Source organism: Cyprinus carpio, chromosome B17 (genome assembly GCF_018340385.1).
Source record: "Cyprinus carpio isolate SPL01 chromosome B17, ASM1834038v1, whole genome shotgun sequence".
Classification (NCBI taxonomy): Eukaryota; Metazoa; Chordata; class Actinopteri; order Cypriniformes; family Cyprinidae; genus Cyprinus; species Cyprinus carpio.
The window spans coordinates 15,169,673-15,193,245 of NC_056613.1; the positions used below are offsets into that span (position 1 = coordinate 15,169,673).

At 36.1% G+C, this 23,573-nt stretch overlaps 1 protein-coding gene across 1 annotated transcript in view; it reads right to left on the reverse strand.

The window, feature by feature from the left end:
- The window catches only part of ush2a (Usher syndrome 2A (autosomal recessive, mild)), a 205,714-nt gene that overhangs the window by 26,248 nt on the left and 155,893 nt on the right, over positions 1–23,573 (reverse strand). The window contains 10 exon segments of the mRNA XM_042743112.1: positions 101–258; positions 3,199–3,382; positions 3,631–3,738; positions 11,223–11,421; positions 13,963–13,981; positions 13,983–14,100; positions 14,878–15,075; positions 17,958–18,210; positions 19,696–19,891; positions 19,893–19,914. Coding sequence (XP_042599046.1) covers positions 101–258; positions 3,199–3,382; positions 3,631–3,738; positions 11,223–11,421; positions 13,963–13,981; positions 13,983–14,100; positions 14,878–15,075; positions 17,958–18,210; positions 19,696–19,891; positions 19,893–19,914 — 1,455 coding nt within the window.

A 23,573-nucleotide genomic window follows, 5' to 3' on the forward strand; every position in this document is an offset into this window, starting at 1 on the left:
CCCGTGTGCCGTCACTCTCGCAGGCCTGAGCAGGGATAAATCAGCCTTGCGTGAGTGCTAAATAGAGAGGCTGCATAGTGCATTAGGTTGTAAACATTACCTGGGGGTGACCAGGCAACAAAGACGGAGCGAGGGCCGTGGAGGCTGACATTATACGGAAGAGGAATCCTTTCCGCGGAGGAGACGGGGGTCTGAATGACGTATCTATCACTGAGACTGCTCCCGCTGCTGGTGCTGGCCTCCAACTCGTACACATATCTGTGAAGCAAAGATGGATAGGAGATAAATAAGTCAACTGCGAAACTAAATTATGCTATTAGCTTAAAAGTCTCCTGTCACAGAAGTTAAATTTGCCTCTGTTTCAGCGATTCTCCATTTCAGGTGGGAGTCGACGCCGCGTTTAATTATTCATTGTCCGTGAGAGAGGCGGGTGCATTGATTCTGCCATTAAGCCGTGTCTTTCACAGCAAGCACAGTTTTGTTTGAGGATGTTCGTCTTTCATCAGAGTCCACAGAATTGAGGCGTGAATGTCGGCGTAACAAACCAATTGTTTTTTAAAATCATGAATGCAAGCTAAAAATAATCACTTGCATTGCTAGTTCAGAATGATGTCATATAGAGCAATTTATTTATTTTTTTACTAATTTGTAACAGTTACAACAGACCAGAAAAAAACATGACTTTTCAAAGAGGTTTTCACCAGAATAAAAAACAGACAAATAAATAAATGTAAAATCTGTCTACTAGTCAGCTAATAACCTCCATGAAATGTACAACTTAGTTCTGATATAAATGGAGAAAAGAAAATGTTCATACTGTATGACTAAGCCTTCTTGTAATTCTGCTTTTACATTATACTTGATTCACTGGAAAAGTCCCCCGCTGGATCGATATGGTGTGATACTATTTAACAGATGACATTGTAAATGCAATGCTGATCAGCCCCTCCACTGTGATCTGTGACAGGCATGACAGATGCTCTGAACGGACATGCATATGAATAGAAAGGGATGTGTGTGTGAGAGTGTACGCGCATGTATTAACGCCTGATGTGGGTTATAAAAACACTCTCTGGAAGGCTCTTTTAAAACATACATGACTTCACAAGATAGATTTGCCTTTTAAACAGAGATGGGTGTCAGTGCAAAGGTGTGCATTAGCAATGTATGTGGGTCATGTTCAACATTAAAGGCTTTTAATTTGCCATAAACTCCACAGTCAGCCATTAATACCTCCACATTAACTATTGTTCCAGCACTATCCCTTTAAAATAGTCACATCAGTTATTATATACCGTGCTCATCATATGTAATAAAAGCATTAGAGATATTAATCAGAGAACACGTGAAGAGTCTCATCAGAGAACAGCTGTGCATAACAACACGGCCATTGTGTATGTTGCATACTTTAAGTCAAATAAACACGATGTGGCGCATCAAAGGAGGTGGCGAGAGGCTAACCTGTTTCCCCAGAGGGAGAAAGGTTAATATTTCTCTCGTCAGAGAGACTTTCTACGATGGTGAGGTAAGTGACAGCTAATCAACATTGTCATAAATAATCGATGAGCAGGAGTACTGGCAGAACACCCCCCAGCCCCCTGCTTAACTGTTTCTCACATCAGCCTATAGCCTCTCCAGATAATGAACCGCTCGTCTGCCACTGTAACGCTCCTTACAGGGCTAAATTGGAGGAAGAAAGGGAAAGGGAAGAGCACGGGAGAAGGGAATGCCTTTTGGCAGGTCATCTGGAATTACGGCAAATTAAACGTCATGGCTATCCCCGACTCCGTTTGAAGCTACACTATAAACAAAAGCAGTGAAGGGACAATGAGAGGGAGATCAGGTGACCAAATGACCTGTCTAAACTGTCCAATCAGAAAACACATGGTTTTGACAGTTCAAATCAGTGTGGAAGATATAGATTTGCATATTGAAAAAGGTTTATACACACACACACACACACACACACACACACACACACACACACACACACACACACACACACACACACACACACACACACACAGACACTAACTCTCTCTCTCTCTCTCTCTCTCTCTCTCTCTCTCTCTCTCTCTCTCCATATATATATACATATATATATATATATATATATATATATATATATACACACACACACGTGAGAGAATGCAGTGAACAATCTACGAATCACTGATTGTAAAATAATGAAACAAACAGATTTATCCTGTATCTTAAGCAGCTTATGAGACTGAACCATTGCAAATATTTACACAAAATATTGCACAAACTAACCAATTATTTTTGCACACACAGCGTCCCTGTGTGCATTTTTTGATTACAGCCAACCAACAGATTTCACAGATGCTAAGACCGAATACATTCATGAATAACGAGGCAGTGACAAAACAGCAAAATTCCTACAACATCGAGAAAATAATTTTCTCATATTTACTTAAGTAAAACATTAAGCAGTTTTTTAAATTCAGTCCATTAAAAACATTCATTTAAAATCAAAATTGGTCTACAAAAATGATAATACATAATACTAATACAAAATTTAGTTAAAATATGTAAAAAAATCTAAATACTACTTTAATTACAATGCCCTATTTAATTATATCTTAAAATATTTAATTAAATTAAATGATTTAATTTAACGTTAATATACAAATGTACAAATATTTCAAATATTTTAATCAAATAATTATATTTTCTTATATTACAATGTTATAATTACTATATTATATATATCTATATATATATATATATATATATATATATATATATATATATATATATATAATTTATTAAATAGATACAAAATATACATATATATATATAGAGAGATATAATTTTTTTAACATTCTGCAATATTATTATATAAAATATAAAAAATGCAATCATGTAATAATATTTAATTATTTATACATGTATGTTAGAAAAAAAAATCCTAAACTATCTTAGTCTCACTGTCCATCAACAGCAGAAAAGGTTTGTTGCTGTCCTACCCTGAGTCATAAGGGGAGCATGATCAATGCGACTTTCCAAGCCAGCGCTGCTGCTCATTAGCTACACCAGCTAAAAACTTTTAATGATTTGATATCAGAGCAGCTCTTGTTATTGTAGAGTCCCAGGATTCTTTAAGACACACATAGGATTAGATGTCATCGATAATCAAGTGCTAATGGCTTGTTAAAGATGGCTGACAGATATAACCTGGTGTTGGGCTGAAGGCCAGTGTCTGTGTAGCTCATCTTTCCTCCGTCACCGGTGAAGACGACCACTCCGTCACGCAGCAGCTGATAGTGAGAGAGCAGGCCATTGGGTTTGAGCGGCTGGCTCCAGTAAAGCTCCACTGCTGAGGAGTTCACCTGGATATGCCTGGGCACTGCCCAAACATCTAAAGAGAGAAAATAAAGATGATAGGATAAGACGAGTGTTGACAGAAGGCCAGAATGATTTATCATAATTTTATACATACAGAATAGGGTTACAAAAAGCTCTGAAACAGAGCTGTTGAGAAGGCTTATTGTGAAAAGATTGCATATATATGAATGTATGTATATGTAACTGTGATTATGCATTGAAAATAATTTTTTTACTGTGAGATATGTTAGAGTGAGTGTGTGAATGAGCCCGTGCATTAACCTGCTGGTGCATCTTCTAGCATGTGGCCCATAGATGGCTTACTTGCTCCGCAACCAGCTGCAGTGCATGCAACAACAATGAAGCCATAGTTGGTATGAGACTCCAGACCTGCTAAAACAGTCGATAGACATATTGCCTCTAAACACCACACGGAACAATCATCTCCTCAATTTAATTTCCATAGGCGCTAATGAATTTATTAAGAAATTAAATATTATTATTTTTTATTTAATTTGTTTAACCAGGAAAATTCCACTGAGATATTACAATCTCTTTTTGCAAAGAGACCTGGTCAAGACATTAAACAATACTAAATACGAATATAATGTAATATATTTAATACTCAGAATTTTCACACATTTAATTTATATTAAAAGAAAATCTATCAAATACTCTTAAAACTAGTAATTAAGCTAATTTAAACGTATAACAGCTCTTATTAATACACTTCACATGACAACAAAGAATATTCTGGAATGATTATTCTTGGACAGTTTAATTTTACATTACAGAGTGGAGTATAGACAGCTGAATGTATAAATAACAGAATCATTTTTTTTTTTTATAAAAAATTAGATTGATTTGATAAAAAATTATTTTGTTTAATTAAAAAACAGTATATGTGTGAAAAAAATATTTATAAACTTCAAATAAATTAAATCAATTAAAATAGAAATATTAAGTTTAGATTATTTAAAAAAACAAACAAATAAATAAATAAATAAATATAAAGTGAGAGTAATATGGTGGCTAACACAGCACCTGTGACAAAGATGCAGCTTCAGCAGTCAGAACTCTAAATCTGGTTCTAATCCTGAAGCACTTTAAATCTCACTCTAATCCTGAACTCTGCGCACACCGTAAAGCCGTGCCTGTGTCCGTGGAGCACTGCATCCACATCTGGAGGAACATATGCACCCGCGCTCCTGCTTAGTATGCCTGACGGCCTCTCTCATTTAACCCAAACACAGATCAATGTTTTCAGAACGTTGAGCTGTGTTTGGGTTAAGTAAAGAATTCTGTTGAGCATACTAAACACAGGGGACAGCCGCTGAATACTGCCTTTAAAGCTTCACTTCACACATCGCCATGCAAAACATGTCCAGGTGTGTATTCTAGAAGGGCTAGGTTATTATAGTGTTGAGGGGTAAGTTATTATAGCATTAGGTGTTCAGGGGGGATGACGGCATTTGCATGGCGTAAACCCAACCTAATTTAGAGATCAATCTACTTGGGAAACTAACAGGAAGATTACATTATTAAAAAAAAAAAATAATCTTATGGAGGTTAGATTTAGAAGTAACATTAGTAAAAGCATTAATATTCCAATTTATTATTATTATTATTATTATTATTATAGGTAGGAAAGGCAACATTAAATAATTTGAAATATTTTATATTCCTTTTTTGACATGACAATACTATTTTCATGGACTCAAATTTGCATTTGAAGGAATAATATGCTGTCTAATCATAAGCAGGAATTCATAATTATTAATATGCATGTATATTATTCCAATAAAACTTAAACAACAATAATAAGACAAATACAAAAAACCTTTAACAACATCACCCTCTGTAAGATTTTGAATTCTCATACAAACTGAAGGGGGCACTCTTAGCCTATTAAAGACACATGCACCTTTAATCAAAACGGCAAATAAATAAATATATAAATAAACAGGACTTTAAAAAAATACAATCATTTTAGCTGTAACCCCTCTAAGCACACAGCGGCCCATTTGTAGCACATGGCTAACACAAAGTGAAACAATGCCGTAACTGTCATCCAAATTGCTCTGTACAGCACCATGAGGAAGTGTGAGGTAATAAACGATATAAAAAGGTATTTTAATGACAAGCTGCCATTTACTGTTTGCATTAGAGAATATGAGAAGATGATAGGTGCAATCCCTGAATGTAGCGACCTGATGAGAAAAGGCCTGCAATGCTTACTCACTTTACCTGCCACATTGATAAAACCTCTAAATAATTAAGTGCCCACTTCCTGTCTACAATTACTTAATGTTTTTTTCTGTCTGGAGGGGATTATGAAGCGATCTGTGGGCTCCACGTGTCGGCCAAGCTAGGAGACTACCCCTGATGCCTTTTATAGGATCAGTTTCCTCCCGCTCACGCATAATTTAGGAGGCAGAGGTTCTTCTCTTCTATCAGGACATGGGCAGACCTCTGTGAACCCTGATAAAGCAGCTGCACACGGGAGACAGATAAGCCAGGTAAAGGGAACTCGGGATGATGCTGGTGCTGGTTAAAAACTAACCAGTGACTTTACACATTTGCATGAGATTGTTGCTTATTATGACATGAAGTCTTTCTGGTTTTAATTGTGTAAATTATGTTACAATTCTCTAGCATTACACTTTATTAAGATTCACAGCGCTCTAGTGGGAAATATAAATATAAATGCTAGTACTGTATATTAATAAATGATTAATTCATTTACAAATGTCCAATTAAACGCATGGCTTGCAACATAATTTATATAATTGAGAGCAATAATTCACATCCGTTAATGAAAAGCTATACATATTTTAGATTCTTTGGGGATTTGATAGTTAATTCAACAGAAGCTAATTTGCAATAATGAAGTGACTTCACAATATTAAGAGTTATATAATTGACACATTTAAATGAAAATAAAATTCTGGATATTATACAATTTTGGATAAATTATATATATATAGTTAATAAATCTCCTTTTTTCTGCCCTATTTAGGGTATACGAGGTGTAATCTATAATCTTAATTATACCATCTAAATAATCTAAAATATATTAAATCCATGATGTTAGGACAACATTCCTAACACTATTTGTTTTTAGTTATTTGCAAAAAAAAAAAAAAAAAAAAAAACTTTTAAAGCTATTTTTCTCACTCACTGCATTTTCCCAATGTGTTGAAGAAGTCGCAGTAAAAACTAATAATGCTTTAACTATTGATGCCTTTCATTTATTTGGTCTCCATTCATTACAATAACAAAGGGGACAGGAACTGTCTTTGTCACTAGGAGTGCTGTCATATGAAAGGACCATCTCTCACAGTGCGTGTGAACATGCGCACAGCTCCTGTAGCTACAAAGGGCAGCAAAGAAATGTTTGAATGTGATCACTTTCAATTCCATGCGTCACACACAACTTCAGTCAGTTTCAGTCTTTGACATATGGGCAGATGTAAACAGACATATGTAATGATTGCAATGCAACTGGCTTAGAAACTAAAGTTTTAGTATGAGTTCTTTCATAGGTACCACATAGAAAAACGCTAAATCTCTAATCCAGTAACTCTAATGTGGTGTTTAGAGTAGCGGCTTTGTTGCCACAGTGAAAGCAAGCAGGAGGCTTGAGTGCTTTGGTGTGTGTGTGTGCTTGTTTAATCATGTCAAGTGAGGGAGGGCAGGAAGTTTGGGGGTTTTAAGGAGCACAGAGGTGCTTCCCAGCAGCAGTCGGCACTGAAACACAGACGCTCAGGCCGGTCGAGTCGGCGCATGCCACAAAACACTGGTAGGATTTACCAGCTCCGTGCAGAGGGACATGAAAGTCTCAACGCGGCTTTAGAGCCTCTCCACAAAGGAAACCCCGAGCAAAGGCATTTGCAGCCCCTGCCAGCGTTTGAATGGCATCGCACCCACCTCACATCCCAGCCAGCGGGTCCGCCTACGCCTGCCATCACCCCCAGCCAAGTCTTAAACACGCCACACTGCCAGCCAGCCAAATCTGCCATCAGATCCCCTCCCTCCCCGCTCACCCTAGGATCCAGGACTGGCTGATTGGTTTGGTGTGTTCCTCTGCTGCCAACTTCAGGGCCTTCAGAGGAACAGAGAGAACTCCGAAAGCCCCTTACGGCCGCTGCTTGCTGAAATATCTTCGGTCGACAGCGAGTTGCAAAGGAGCTCCAGCCATTTGAAGGTCCCTGCTGATTTCAAGCTTATTTACAAAGACGTGGTGCTTCCCAGTGGCCCCTCTGGAGTGCACAGACAGACAGCCAGTGGCTGAGCGCTGATGAAGGCAGGGAGGTCTGAGCTTGTGTTTGGAGAGGAAAAGCAAGAACTACGCGGCAGGAGATTTCTCACAAAGAACAGCAGCACAGGAAACCTGCTGTTTAAACATCGCTTGCTTTCAGTAAGACTCTGCCTACGAGGCATTTAAACTACACATAGACAGAATGCTCTAAAAAAACAAAACAAGTACAATATATTCAATTAAATGAGCCTGATGTTTTTCCTCCTGGATGTTCGTGAGCTCAAACTCAGGAAGTGTGGGATGTTATGGGATTTTAGCATTCCCAGAGTCAGCTGCAGTATCTCTCTGAGGAGCGGCTCCCTGCACGCGATTCATTCAGATTAATCCTGACTGGAAAGAGATCAGATGCTCCTCAAAACGATGTGCCCGACTCAGGTTTGATAATCATGTCAGTGATAGTGACGACTGGTTGGAACGAGAAACATTCTCTCTTTTTCCCTCTGCATGAATTACGCGTTTCATATGATCCGTAGAGACAGACACTTACACCAAAAATGTGCTATCTGAACAGAAGCCTGTTCAAAATGATGATTCAAAAGAAACAGACATATTCTACTAAGACTAAAAATCAATAAATGAATAAATACATAAATAACATTATTATATTTATTATTATTATTACTACCAATGCTATTATTATTAGTGCCACCAATGGATTATCCACTGATTACAATAAATTATTATATTAACAGCAGTTGCACATCAACATTTGCTGAGAAAAGCCTCCAAACGTTACATTATTGCAGACATTATAAGAAGTGCCCGTGTATTTGTGTGCAAAACACAAAGAGAGGGTGTTCAAAATAAAATTAAAAATTGAATTATTATTATTATTTGAAAGAAATTTTACCAGAATTTTCTGAATTTACTTTCATTATATACTAATTATAATCATAAACTGCATTATTGCATATGTCAATATTTGGTTAATAATAACAACAATAATGGTTACACTTTATTTTAAGGTGTCCTTGTTACAGTGTAATTATACATTTAAGTACAGAATAATATTAATTAACTACATGTACTTACTACATGGTTAGGGTTTGGCTTACGGTTGCTTGCATGTAATTATGCAAAATGCATGGTTATTATAATAATAAGTACACGTAATGTGTAAAAAGGACACCTTAAAATAAAGTGTTACAATAATAATAATAATAATAATAATAATAATAATAATAATAATAATGCTTCCAACTGATGACACATTTTACCTGAATTTACTGAATTTAATTACATTACATATTAATTATAATAATAAACCGCATTAATGCTTGTGGCAATATTTGATGAGAAAAGTACCTAAAACCTCTAAACATTACATTATTATTGCAGACATAATAATTAGTAGCTATGTTAAAACACTGTGTACAAAAATGTAAAATAAAAAAACATTTGATCATCAAGATGATGATGATTATTATAATAATATCATAATGTTAATAATAAAAATAAAAATAACTTCTAATAAAGAAAAAACTGATAAAATAGATACTGCTCCGAAAAAAAATGTAAATCTTCCTTGGAACGATATTTGTGAGCACTTAATCTAAATCCCTCTCTGTGTGTGCTGGCTGTTGTGCAGCTGTCCATTGCCATGTGCTGGGCTGCGCCGAATTGGGCGGCACTGAAAGTGGGAGTGCGCCGTGTGCGTACCCTTGCGGTGGTGACGGATGGCTCAGGGCCAGGAACACTGCTCCTCTCCCAGGCAGATAAAAGAAGCCCCACAAATCAGTGGAGGCCTCAGGAGTGATGGGCAGGCCGGCTGCTCATTGCGGGAATCAGGTGTAAATTCAGTCATTAGATTGCTTCCAGAAACAGCATGCATAAATAAAGGCAGGGCACGTGGAGGAGACGCGGCGGATCCTCACTCTCTTACTCTCGCCGCTGCTGCCGTCAGGGCCAGCATGGGGCAGCGTGTAGGGGGCGGTTGCTCTCTGCTGCTAAACTGATTCATCACTCACTCTCTGACTTTCCTCTTAATTTCTCTCTTGCATTCAGTACTTTCAATACCTCCTTATGTTAAAGTTCAACACAGAGTGTTGCTGCTTAACTCTTTCCCCGCCAGCAGTTTTGAAAAAAGTTGCCAGCCACCGCCAACGATTTTGATGATTTTCACAAAAATTTGGGTTTCATAAAAATTTATAGTTTTGAGCAAAAAGGTGAGAAAATCACATTTTTATCAAAAACTACATCTGGATAATATTCAGTACGATTATCAAAGCATAAATCCAGTAAATCGCTTCCATCAACAACTCCAAAGCTTGCACAGACATATACCACTTCCTGGATCAACATTTTACTCCATAACATTTTACTCCATAACATGCATTTTTCGTTTATATGCTGTCTATTGCTGATGACCACATAATGTATCATCTGTTTACATAAGAGATCACTTGTTTCTCCATCCTGTTCACGTGTGTTTTCGTTCGGGATGTTTTGTACTCGTTCAGAAGATGTGTAATAGTGTATTACAGTGAAAACACGAAAAGCCGTAAAAACTCGTCTTTGGCAGGGAAGCGTTGTCTTCTAAAAGACGAGGTAACTCGTCAATGACGGGGAAAGTGTTAATAGTCTATACTGTAGGTATAAGTTTTACTTCAATGTTAATACATTTTGCAGTTCAAAATATACTACACTATTACTTAATGCTACATAAATTCACATTTTGGGTTCTGTGGACTGTAACTTAAGAAATTAGATATAACAATGTATCTAAGAAAACAGACATCTGGGACACAAAATCTAGGGATATTTATAATTCGCCACATGAAATGTTTAAATTATTTATATTCTGGTTCTAAAACAAATAATTGAAATATGAAAAACAGGGCTGTCAAAAAGTATCGACTTTGGTACCCATTTTTAAAATTTCAGTACCGACTGGTATCAAAGTCTTTACTTTTTGACAACCCTAATGAAAAATAAGTCAAATGAATAAATAAATAACAGAATTATATCTACAGATCATAAAAAAAAAAACATTCAAATGTATAGTAAGAATCAATGTATATAAAAAATATTTTTAATTTATTATTTACACTACCATTCAAAAATGTATCTGTAAGATTTTAAAATGTTTTTAAAAGAAGTATCTTATGCTAACAAGGGCTGATTTATTTGATTAGAAATAAAGTAAAAATTGTACAATTTAGAATAACAGTTTTCTATTTTAATATATTTTCAAATGTAATTTATTACTGTGATGGTGAAGCTGAATTTTCAGCAGCCATTACTCCAGTCTTCAGTGTCACATGATCCTCCAGAAATCATTCTAAATTGATATTTGGTGATCAGTAAACATTTATTATTAATAACAATATTAAAACAGTTGTGCTGCTTAAAATTTTTGTGGGATCAATGACATTTTTTCAGGATTCATTGATAAATAGAAAGTTCAAAAGAACAGCATTTATTAGATTTTTTTGTAACAACATAAAAGCATTTTAACTAGTCATTTTAGACCCATTTAATGCATGCTTCCATCAAAAAAAAAAAAAAAATCTTACTGACCCTAAAATTTTGAAAGGTACTGTATAGGTGATACCTGTGACATTGTAAGCCCTCTCCCCCTCTGTATGTGTGTGGATGACTCCAACGCCACTCTGATTGATGTGGTACTCTCGGATGATACCATTCTGTTTGGCTGGAACCGCCCAGCTGATCTTCAGGGCCCCGGGCCCCAACGCGCTCACCACCAGAGCAGCGATTCTCTCTGGCTCCCCCTGGACAGTCACTGCCACAACCTGCACACACACCAAAAAGAATTACAGAGCAATTTGCCCTAATGGAGGCTTGGATATCCTGCTCTAATAGAATGTCACTAGTGGTTTCAACTCTTGTCTTTAGGAGTGGCAGACTATTAGGAAAGGGCCGCGAGAGGTGGTTAAGGTGTTTTTTTTTTGGCTACGTGTAGGCTGGCCCGGCGCTGGCCTGATGTGCTTGTGAGCCTGCACAGTGTCCACAAAGATTAAATCAGGTTCCTCATTCCCACCGACAGAGCTGGCTGAGCAGGGTCCTGCTGAGCGACAACAGGGTGCCCCGTGGTAATTGCTCCCCTTGTATTGGGTCGGACAATAATTGCAACTGTTTGGGCAATGCTTGCAGGTGTACAAGTTAATCCTGCTCCACTTAAAAATGATCGTGCAAGGGGGAAGAAGAAAGAAGTAGTGGATCATTGTTGGCCAATTGGTGTGCTGGGCAAGACCCCGGAGGTGTGTGGAAAGAAAAATGGACCTAATGCTTCTCTGGGAGGTTCTTTTTACTTTGCCTCTAGCAGATCTGTACGGTTATTGATAATCGGATCCTAAATTAGACATAAAGAGAAGATAGACAGGTTAATTTGCTCTTTCATCAGCTGAGCCGCTGACAGCTATTACAAGGAGACAACAATTATGGCAGGAAGTCAGCTGTTGCTCTGCTTCCATTACCTTGCCATTAAAAATATCCTGCTTACTTGGCACTAACAACATAACATAGGAAGGGGGAGTAGAACTCCTGCAATCCTTTACAAGCGTTTTGTAGCACTTAAACACAATGCTTGTAATACTTATAGGTAGGACTGTAACAAAGACAAAGGACAATAGGAAAATATGCAGTGACTATAAGTACCTTAAAGGTGTACCATTTTTTTTCCATTTGAAAAGTACCTTTGACAAACATGTTTAAAGTCAGTTCTATCATGACAACTCTCTGAGAGTTTAATATGGTCATGTACATGACAATATTAATGTGTTCAGTCTTGGCGGGGATAGATTTTGCTGCTGCAGTAAAGCAAGTACCAGGACTTGCTACTGCCAATACATTAACAGACATGCTTCTCTGAGCATGTAAGAAATACTGCTGCTGCACATATAACATATATGAAATAACCCCCATATACAGCATACATGAATGACCCCGTAGCAGATCTATACAGGTGGAGCTGGGGAAGGTGGAGGGTTTCTGAAGTGTTGACCACCAAACTAATTTTTTTAAAAACCACAAATAAAACCTTTTCAGTGGTGAGTTTAAAATATTCTAGCGGTCCCCCTAGAGTGAGTTTTTTAAAGACGACCGTTATTTTAGAACGTTCGCCTTACTGTTTCCATGGCGACACTTCAGGCTTGTCACGTGACACACCGCGTCTACAATAACACCGTATGACAGATGGATCGCTTTTATTTCGTTTTTACTTTTTAAATTTCCAATATTCACAAACTTGCATACCATGTAATGAACATCTGATATTCACATATTTAAATATGTGTAAATAAGTGTGTTTGGTCGTTTAAAAACCTTTCTAAATGATCTTGATCGTGATCTGTAATGTGAGACGGGCGCCACAAGTGTTGGTTCACGCTGCAGTTCAGAGAGTCCTGTCAGTTGGATTTACAGCACATGAATTCATCAGTTTCTCCCGAAATACATGTAATAAGTGGCCGGTGAACTGGGTGAAGAATAGAGTGATCTTTATAGTTACTTACACTATCTGATATGAATAAAGAACATCTGCAAATTAAATTTTAATGGATTATTATTGTTGCTTCCATAGACGTGTGTGTATTTTTCAAACTCTAAATGTATTGTTTTAGTAGTACTTATGTGTATTTAAATGTCTGCAAACTAAAATATGCATTATGTGGTTAATAATACTGCATAGTTATGATAATATGACAACAGCAGTGCACGTCTCTCTCTGGCTCAGCGCCAGCCAACGCGCGAAAACACAGTTTGAATTTGGCAGTTATGCGACGTCACCGAACGTTCTAAATTCCATATGTGGGACCATACGCCCAGGGGCACAGAAACAAAAAACCCACATCATGTAACGAACTCATCAAAACATAAATGTTGAGCAGCAAGCTCATTGGTTGCTGATGCTGAAAGAACCAATCAGCTGCGTCATGTGATAATGATGTCATTATGTCAGCTTGAATTAGACTTACTGGACTGTGCCATCTAGAATATTATGACAGAACTTGGGATTTAAAATTATATCAGATGTTAAAATATTTTCTTCTGTCCCAGTTCAATAAGCAGAAACTAGAAGTAATTTTGTAGAATTTTTTCCCCAAAAAGTGTAACACTGTCACTTTGGAGGACACAGCAATATTGTCTCATAGGGTTGCCTATTTGGTCAACAGATGGCAGGTTGTGTTTAGGAAACCAGTTTGGGAACAGTCATTATTTTTGCAATACCATTTGGTACCACTAGAAGAACAGAAATTATATACTTTCGTGCTGCATTGTACATGATTTTCTGCCTACAAGGATTAAAATGAGAGGCAGATGAGAAACAGACTCACTTTTGAACTGTCTGTGCACACTGAGTTGGTACACATACTCCTGAAAAGGTTGGATTCCTCCTGCATCAGTGAAGCTATGATCAGTGCCACGGTAGCGCTCCTGTCCATCATGCAGGATCAAATAGTGACTTATCTCACCTATCATAGTACAAAAAACACACAGGGTCAAAAAGTAGCTTCAACACCTATTCCACTCAGTATAATAGTGAAACTGGTGGACTAACTTTCTTAAAAATCACAACAGATTGGGCGGCAAGACATTTGATTAGCACACAGAGTGAAGTCCTAATGAGCAATCAGCATGTTTCTTTACATATTAAGTGGCACAGAAGTTCCCTAAAATGAAGCTTGTTATTCTCACTTAGTGTTTATGCGCATGTGAATTTCATTCTTCATAAATTATTCTGCCGAGCTATGCAGATTACGCTTAATAACAGGCAGGTCTTCAGAGGAGATATGATAAAACAATCAGCTAGTTCCACTCTGTCTGAGTCATATCATTACAGCCTGAAGAAAAAGCCTGTCTTTTAGTTTGTTGGGGGAAATGTGAGTAAATCTTCTGAGAGTCACGACTTCAGGCGTGGATTACCCAAACTGATTCACTCCGTGATTAATCATTTACATAACCAAACCTTCTACTGAATAAACATATGACAATATTACCATGAGAGCAAGAAACCACAAAAAATGATGTGCTCTGATTTGATCTGATTTGAGGGGGAAAAAGAAATCAAATTATGTAGGACTGATTATTAATTCAAAAAGTTCATAAAGACATTAAATTTCCAAGATGTTCAGTCAATTACACTACAATTTAAATCAAACATATATTCTTAAAAAAACATTAAGGACTGGTTTCACTTTACTATAGAGGGATGTTATAAAAGTCAAGTACCACGTTTCTGAGTTAATTACCATTGTGCTTGTTTGGAGCTGACCATTGAAGTTGGATGATGTCATCACGCAGACCCACATGGCTCCAGTGAGGAGGAGACACACCCCAAGGTGCATCTTCTTTAGTAGTGACACAAGAGAATGGACTGAACCCACGGCCAAAGCTGTTCCAGGCTCCAATTCTACACTCATAACTGGTGTAAGGGTCCAGTTCAGAGTCTGAAATGACACACCAGAGAATACACAGTCACAAAAACACACACATTCCTCAGAATTCCCATGAAACCTCTTGACGGTACCACAGGAGTGTCTCTAAAGTGAGTCTTGTGTCTTCACACAAAAACAAGACGAAAGTTTAAAGAGTAACCAGGGACCCTGCATTTACTGTAATGCTCTTTGTTATCAGAAATACAGTGGTTTGTTGTAAACGTGTGTTTGGGGAGTCTTGGGTGTAAATCTCCGAGATGGTTTTTCATCAGACAGGCGGAGGCACTTATAGGAGTGACAGGATGACAAAACACCCTTCTCAGAGGACAAGAGACAGTCTCACTAAGTTAACAAAGTTAAATTATTATTATTAATATTATTATTACTACTACTACAACAAAAAAACAACATACAGTATGTACAATTCAACTTTTATAATTACATTAAAATAAAATCATGTAATTTTATACAACATAAAATAAAGTTCTATGTATTTAGTAATCTTGTACATTAAGCAATACTGATTTACTTTTTATTTTGTTAATAAAAACAATTAATAATAATAATAATATCAAATTTAACCAACCAAGCTTATTTATTTACCAAAAAAAATTAACATATGTAAAATTCTACTTAATTATATAACTAAAATTTTATATAAAAGTAAAGAAATAAATATATAAATAAATACATGAGTAAAATTGTTAAACTATTAAAGCATTTGGTTGTACATACCAAGAAATACCAATTTACTATTTTTCTTTTGTTAATAATAATAATAAAAAAAGGGGAAGTCGTGGCCTAGTGGTTAGAGAGTTTGACTCCTAACCCTAAACAAAAAAAAAACGCTAGGCCTATTACTACTACTAATGATTAATTAAAGGGGTTAATTTAAATTTCATTTGAAATAGAACTGGATTCAGCTGGAATGAATTTTGTCATTTTAAATATTTTCAACAGTATTTTTACTGTATTTTCATATGGTAATTTTATCTGTAAGGAATTGATTGGATTCTGAAGTGGGTGTTTCATACTAGAATGGAGCACAATGTATTTTGAAGGAGCACATTGTCAAAAAAGAAAATTACTCTGTTTGGATGTGAAACTATTTTTTTTATTTTTTTTTCAATTAAAATAACAGACAATATAATAGACACAAAACTAGGCACATAAGGTTAGATTTAATCAGGGTCATTTTTGATTTCCTGATGACTTCAAAATTCACAATACCCCAAAAAGGCCTCAAGGGTGTTTGCTATACAAAGTCAGGAGGAAGGGAAATTGTTCATATTTGTGTGGCTGGCAAATCAATGCTTGTGCAGCATTTGTCCGAGAGTACTCAGTGTCATCTTTCTCCGGGGTGTGGGTATGGGGGCGTGAGAAACATCTGGAGGAGTGCAGGGCCACTACAGGTTTATACGCTTCTGCCCAGATGGTGGCACAGCGCTGACTAGAATCACTCTCCTCGTGCCAGCCAGCCCCCTCAACTCCAGCATTAGTCTTGATTAAACAGACGTAACTAACCAAATAAATAACACCTCGGATGAGGTTGAGCCAGTACGAGGGGCCAGCACTCCCCTCTGAAAAGATTAATAAGTGTGCGAGTCAAGGGGGCGCTCTAAACGTCCTTAAAGTTTTAATGATGAGTTCGAAATAGCAGGTGAGATTTATGACTCACGACAATTAATACACACTAAAGCATCTGGTCTTGTGAACACATGAAATGTGCAGATGTTTACAGTGCGAGGAACATCCCTAAAATGACTGACTGTGTGTGCGTGAGCCATTCAGTTTGATGTCTTTACATAAAAGAGCATGTTGGGCATATTCCAATTCTTGTTTATTAGATACATTTGGCTCTCGTTTGCAGGGCTGTTGCTTAAATTCACAGGGCTCGGGGAAAAAAATGATGGCCCTGCTTTTATATAAATTTGTTTTATTATGGGACCCACATATTCATAAATTCATGCTTCCACATTTGAAATATTAGAACAGAAAAGGGCAACACACACACACACACACACACACACACACACTTTATTCAATTTTATATATTTATGTACACACACACACATATTTATGTACACACACACACACATGTTTATTCAATTTTATATATTTTACATATACATTGTATATATTTTGACATGTTATTATTTTATATATATTATATATAACAAATTTAAAAGGTTTTTTAATAGTTCTAGTTTTGTTTAGCTTGTTTTAGTAATTTTATTTCACTTTTATTTCAATAACAAATTTAAAAGGTTTTTTAATAGTTCTAGTTTTGTTTAGCTTGTTTTAGTAATGTTGTTTTTCTGTCATTTTTATTAGTTTTTTTTAAATATATCTATTTAGCTTTATTTTATTTCAGTTGTGGTTTTTCATGTAATATATAAATATAAAATTTCAATAACTACTTTTAAAATGTTTTTTAATAGATTTAGTTCATTTTTTGTTAATAATGACAACAAGTAAAAAAGGTCAAATATAGTAAAATTAAAATGTATGTGTGTGTGTATATATTTATTTGCAAAAACAGATAACAGATAAGGAAAAAATGTGTGTGTGTGTGGTGTGTGTATGTGTTTATTTGCAATATATATATAACAGATATATATATAAATATATGTATATATATATATTATGTATATATATTTTTATTTGCAAAATGAAAGTTTATTGCAAAAATTATCTTTGAAATTTATTAATTTACCAACCTAATCAAAATAAACCAACCTAAATTACACTTAGATAAACCAAAATCAAAAATTAAATTAAAAAAACATGATTTTTGAAAATAGTTAAAAAGTGAGTTATCTGTGAGTTATCTTATATATATATATATATATATATAAAACAAACAAAAAAAAGGCAGTGTGTAGACTGTTTACCTGTTAAACTGTATTGGTTTGCCACTCCACTGTATATCAGCTCCTCTGAGGATGGGCAGAACTGTCTGTGGGTAGCTGCAGAAGGACCTTCTGTTTGGGTGGCAGCAGTAGCAGAGGGAGATGGAACATGCGCAGGGACCGGCTCGCCTGGTACCCATGTACAGATGGACTGTAGCAGGCTAAAAATCACACAAGCCCAGTAAGTTCCTGTGGCCACCGACACAGGACACACTGTACTGGGGCGACATTTCTCCTAAAGGACACATGTGCGCACACACTCTCATTAGTGACAACAGTCATCAGACAACTGTTGTGTGTCAAAGTACCCCTGCCAGCGGGTGTGTATGGAGTCCTCTGTCTCAATAAATAGCACGGATGCCCCTTAATGACATAATTACAAGTTAATGACCGCCATCCCAGTTTTCTTTTCTTAGTCTCTTTCTTTTCCTTGTGAGCTCAAGCAGGGTGCGCGATGAGCTTGTGTTACAGCGAGCAAATCTGATTAATGAAGTGTGACTGTGAGTGCCTACTTCCTGAGGAGAGGAGCAGATACATCACTGCTCTGTGCCTCATATTTCCAACCTCCACTTTACATCATGGCAGCTTGAGTTTAAAACTCAACTATTTAACTAAAACACCTTTTCAGTAACGGTCTTTAACACTGATAATTTATCAGTGCTAAATCTAACAGCTAATTACAGTCTATTTGCTGATTGTGTGATGCACACTGATTATAAAAGTCTGGATCAGGCAGCTCTAATCTGGGGTGCATTTCCCAAAAGCAACTACGGTCACAAGTTCTGTCATTACCAATAGAGTTCAATGGAACTAACTTTTATATATATATATAAAATCAAATGTGTTTATACGATACTGAATTTTTACAATCAACACTTCTGGGGATTATATAGTCACTGATTTTGCCATCAGAGTTTGGTTTGAAATGCTTTTTAGTAACTTGACTTATACATCCATGACCAGAACTGCTTTCTGGTAAATTTTATGTACTTACTCCTTTCTGTTTATGGAAAATCAGGTTTTTTAAATGTATTAAATTGCAACAAATGTGTAATTACAAATATATTTAAATACATGTCATACCTGTTCATATTTCAATATAAACGATATTAAAGTATATTTTAGTTTACCATAAATGCATAAAAGAGTACACTTTAGCCATATTTCAAAGACAATAGAAGTAATTATTAAATTACATATAAGGATGTACTTAAGGCCTACTATTCTTAGAGGGTTAAGTAACTAAATGTCATATAAATTTAAAATAGAATAATTTTTCATTTAATTGGATGCAACATACAATTACATATAGTTCTCACTTAAGTATATTTCCATAGTAAGTACTCTTTTTAAAAGAATAAAGAGCACATGTTTCTCACACAGAGCTGATTAGAATACATTTGAAATTTCCCTCTGTTACAGTGGGATCAATAAACCTGCACCTAAACCTCACAAAAAAGCAGTTTTTACCTATTAGTGGCTGTTCTTATCTGAAGTGTGGACCAGACATTTAGTCAAAAGTCTAGCTACACAGTACTAGTCTCTACATAATCTGTTTTGGCAAATTTTGGCAAAGCACCGCCTTAATCTGAGTTTGAGAAACTGGTGTGACACTACAGAACAGCTTGAGGGCAAAGTCTTCACTAAGTCTTCATCCTGAAGAACTATTGCTGAACGAGCATACAGTGAATATGTCACTCTGAGTGAAAGTGTTAATTACCGGGATGAGGATGCTGGCCGGGGCTCTGTCAGCACACACAGATGTGAGCGGATTGAAGACCACTCCATTACTATACTCTTCCTCCTGATCAATCACCTCTGACCAGCAGCACTTCAGCGACGCCGTCCTGTTCTCCAGCACGTGGACTTTAGACTCTATGCCGGGACCCATGCAGCACCAGGAAGTGGATGTGTTAGTGCTCTCCACAGCAGATGAATCCTACGTAAAAAGAAGAAGATGTTGATGCTTTTTAATAGGCAAGAGAGCCTTAATCATCATAATCCATTATAATAGTGCAGGAAAGTTATAAATTGCAGTTTAGAGAGAGAAAAAAAACCCCAACAACCTTGTTTGAATGGCACATGGAGTTCATTCAGACAACATTCTGGTACTTCACTAAACCAAAAGACAACTAATAATGCATATGAAAACATCTTTGACATATAAACATGAGCGTAGCCAGCACATTTCTAAAATCAAGAATATGACATCCAACACGTGGCCATTACAGCTTATGGGATGTTTCTACTGGATGTCGGAGAGCTGTATGCGCAGCTGACATGTAAAAGATGCAGACGGCTGTGCTGCATGAGGAATCAGCTTCACCTGGCGATATGGCCACTGTCTCCTCCCATCAGCCATCAGCGCTCAGCACCCACATCTGCATCCTCTCCTATTACCTCTAAAAGCATCACCGCGTTCTCAGAGATCTGACTCAACATACCAGCCCTGCAAACACAGCTATGTTTGAGGGAGGTTAAAATACCTGCCTTTACACTACCATTCAAAAATTTGAGGTCAATAACATTTTCTTTTTTCCCCCCTACTTTTATTCAGTAAGGATGCATTAAATTGATCAAAAGTGGCAGCGAAAACATTCAGAATATTACAAACGATTTCTATTTCAAATAAATGCTGTTTCTTTTAACTTTATGTTTCATAAAGTATCCAGAAAAAAGGTTTCCTCAAAAATATTAAGCAGCACAACTGTTTTTAACATTGCTAAAAATAAGAAATGTTTACATTTTTTTTCACTTTGCCACCACAGGAATAAATTACATTTTAAATATATATTAAAATACAAAACATCTATTAAATTGTGATAATATTTTACAACTGTATTTTTGATAAAATAATGCAGCCGTTGTGAGCAAGAGACACTTACTGACCCTATACTTTCAAACACTAGAGAATATATTACATATTACATTTTGAGAAAAAGGATGTATTAATATGTAAACTATAAAATTGTATTTTTAGGCATATACCATCAACAAGATTATGGACCAAGAAACTGAAACTGTTCAAACATACTTTTTTTATTTTTTGTCATACCCTATTTGAATTATGACTCATTCGCATTTTCATTTGAATTTTCTGGAAAGCAGTTTAACAATCTTCTAACAGGAAGTGACTCCTGGTTTATTTCCTTGGGTAAACCATCACTACTATAATTACCATCAACCCCCAGTATGATAAATTGCTAATTGTTTAATACCCTAATCAGCGTTCATTCTTTGCACAGATAAACTGTGACAGCGCCATTAATTTAAATAGTAATTTCACTTAATGGCCAAAACGGCGCAGCAGATTTTTATGCAACGTTTTCTAGGTGCCGCATCCATCACAGCTCTGCAGTGACATAAAGATGTCTGACGTGCTCTAACTCACTTAGGGACAGCAGATGTTGCAGCGCTGCGTTTGGTGGCAATTCCCAGGGTGCATTACTTCAGCTCCAATGACTTGCAAATAAACAGCTCAACAATTTTTCCAAAATAGCTCGTCCCATCCCATCCCTGCCCCGCTGCATCTTTCAAGATTTTTCATTTAAAGACCAGTGAACTTTGACACCCTGACCTCCTGGCTGGGGATGTCCCTCTATTTTGTTTTCCGCACTTTACCTTGGCCTGTCAGCTAAACCAATTCATTTTCCTTCATATCCACCTTTGTCGTGCTATGAATAGGAACAGGAGGGAAGGCCACTAGACCCTCTAAATATGGTATAGGTGTGGCACAAAAACACGAGCACCCTTTTAGCTCATGCTTTGTTTTTTCAAGCACCGCAAAATGATTTAGCTAATCTTCAGATTTATGATGGATTTGCATACTTTCATTAGAGTGTGAGCGAACGCAGGCAAGCATAAGGTGCTTGTGAATTAAGGTTCATTCACTTAATGATAAGTAAATATTTAGCATGCAATGAGAAACTGATAAAAATGTGTGCTGTGGCTTACACAAGCCTTTGGATAGTAAAACTTAAACTTCGAACAAACAAAAGTACTTAAAAAAAATGGCTGAGCACGTTCAAAAGTCATACTGACAGAGCAAAAGAAGTTCATAGTGCTCTATCTTTACATAGTGGACATTACAATCTTTATTATCATTTGCAAGCATCTTTATCTCATTTGTCAGTTGAATGTGAATTATCCTGGTATAAGTATATAATATACACTTTAGCCACTGGAGTAACAGAAAAAAGGAATGTTTCAAAGCTATCAAATGGTCGGTTTAAAAACATTGTTCCCTGGCTTTTTTATTCATTTATTTATCCCAGGCATTCCTGAGGGAGAGGTGAAAGGACAGCACATTAAACTGACTTTCTTCATTTCATCCATTGGCCGCGGTTGCATGTGACAGAAAGTGCTTGGGCAGCAGTAATATTTTCACTGCTCTTTGGGGAATCTGAAAGGAGGAACAAAAGGGGGGGATTTAAGTTTGAACATAAAACTTTTAATGCACATGACAGAAATGCAACAAATGGTACTTTCACTGTGTTGCTCTCGGTTTTTTTTTTTCTTCTTCAGGACCTCATCCTGACCTTAATACAAAACCGAACTTCTACTTTTAGAATAAAAGAAAATTATGAGATTAAACTGTAAGGATCGGTTCACAAAGAATGCACATTTGCATTCCACTGAACTGCCTTTTCACTGTTTTTCTATTTAAACATGCTATACGGATGTGTTTGACCATACTCAAGTCTTTTTCATGACATAGCGGTCTAAACACAAGATTCTCAGTTTAAAAGTTCAACTTTTGAAAAACAAGTCTCTCTAGACCTTGCGTGTTTCATTCCACTTCCCTGTGTCTCGAGTATTTTAATGCAAAAACACAGCCCCTAACAAAATTTACAAGGTTGTATTGTATATCATTGGTGGTGTTCTGAAATAAGAAAGCAAAGTCCTCTAAGTTTTTTTTTTTTCTTTTCTATTTTTTTTAATCAAATGTAAACTCATGTCACAGTCACATTTTCATGTTTAAATAAACATTACTTACACTATCAGAGAAAGAAAAAACTAATTATTTTTTAAAAAATATTTTATATTTTTATTTTACAAGGCAATAACAAATTAAAAATATTAAAACAAATAATGAATCTCATCAGGTTGGAGTTTTTGAGCATTTTACATTCATAAAAAAATAACTCAAGGCAGTAACATTATGTTGAGACATTCTTTTTAATAGTTAACTTTTAACTATTTTTGAATTTTTTTGGGTCATCAGTCATCAAAGCTCGGTAAATCTTGGTTAAAGATGCAGAGATTTACTTTCAATTTCACCAAACTGATTACTCACTAAAAGCTCCCACAAGTCATGTTTTCTTGCCATTTTTAATATTATTTTGATGTAACAATATCGAATGGTGTGTGCACACTAAAAACGATCTTAATATTTCACGCAGCCAATGCAAAGGTGTGAACAGACACAAATTTCACCCATAAAAAATGACATTCCATCCTCACACAAAATTCAGAAAACAAAAATAAAATCAACAATTCTATGTGGTGTTAGTTAATTATTTTGAAGAGAAAATTAAATGCCCTTATTGTATGTGTTATTAGTTAATGCATTACTTAAAATTTAACGATATTTCACAG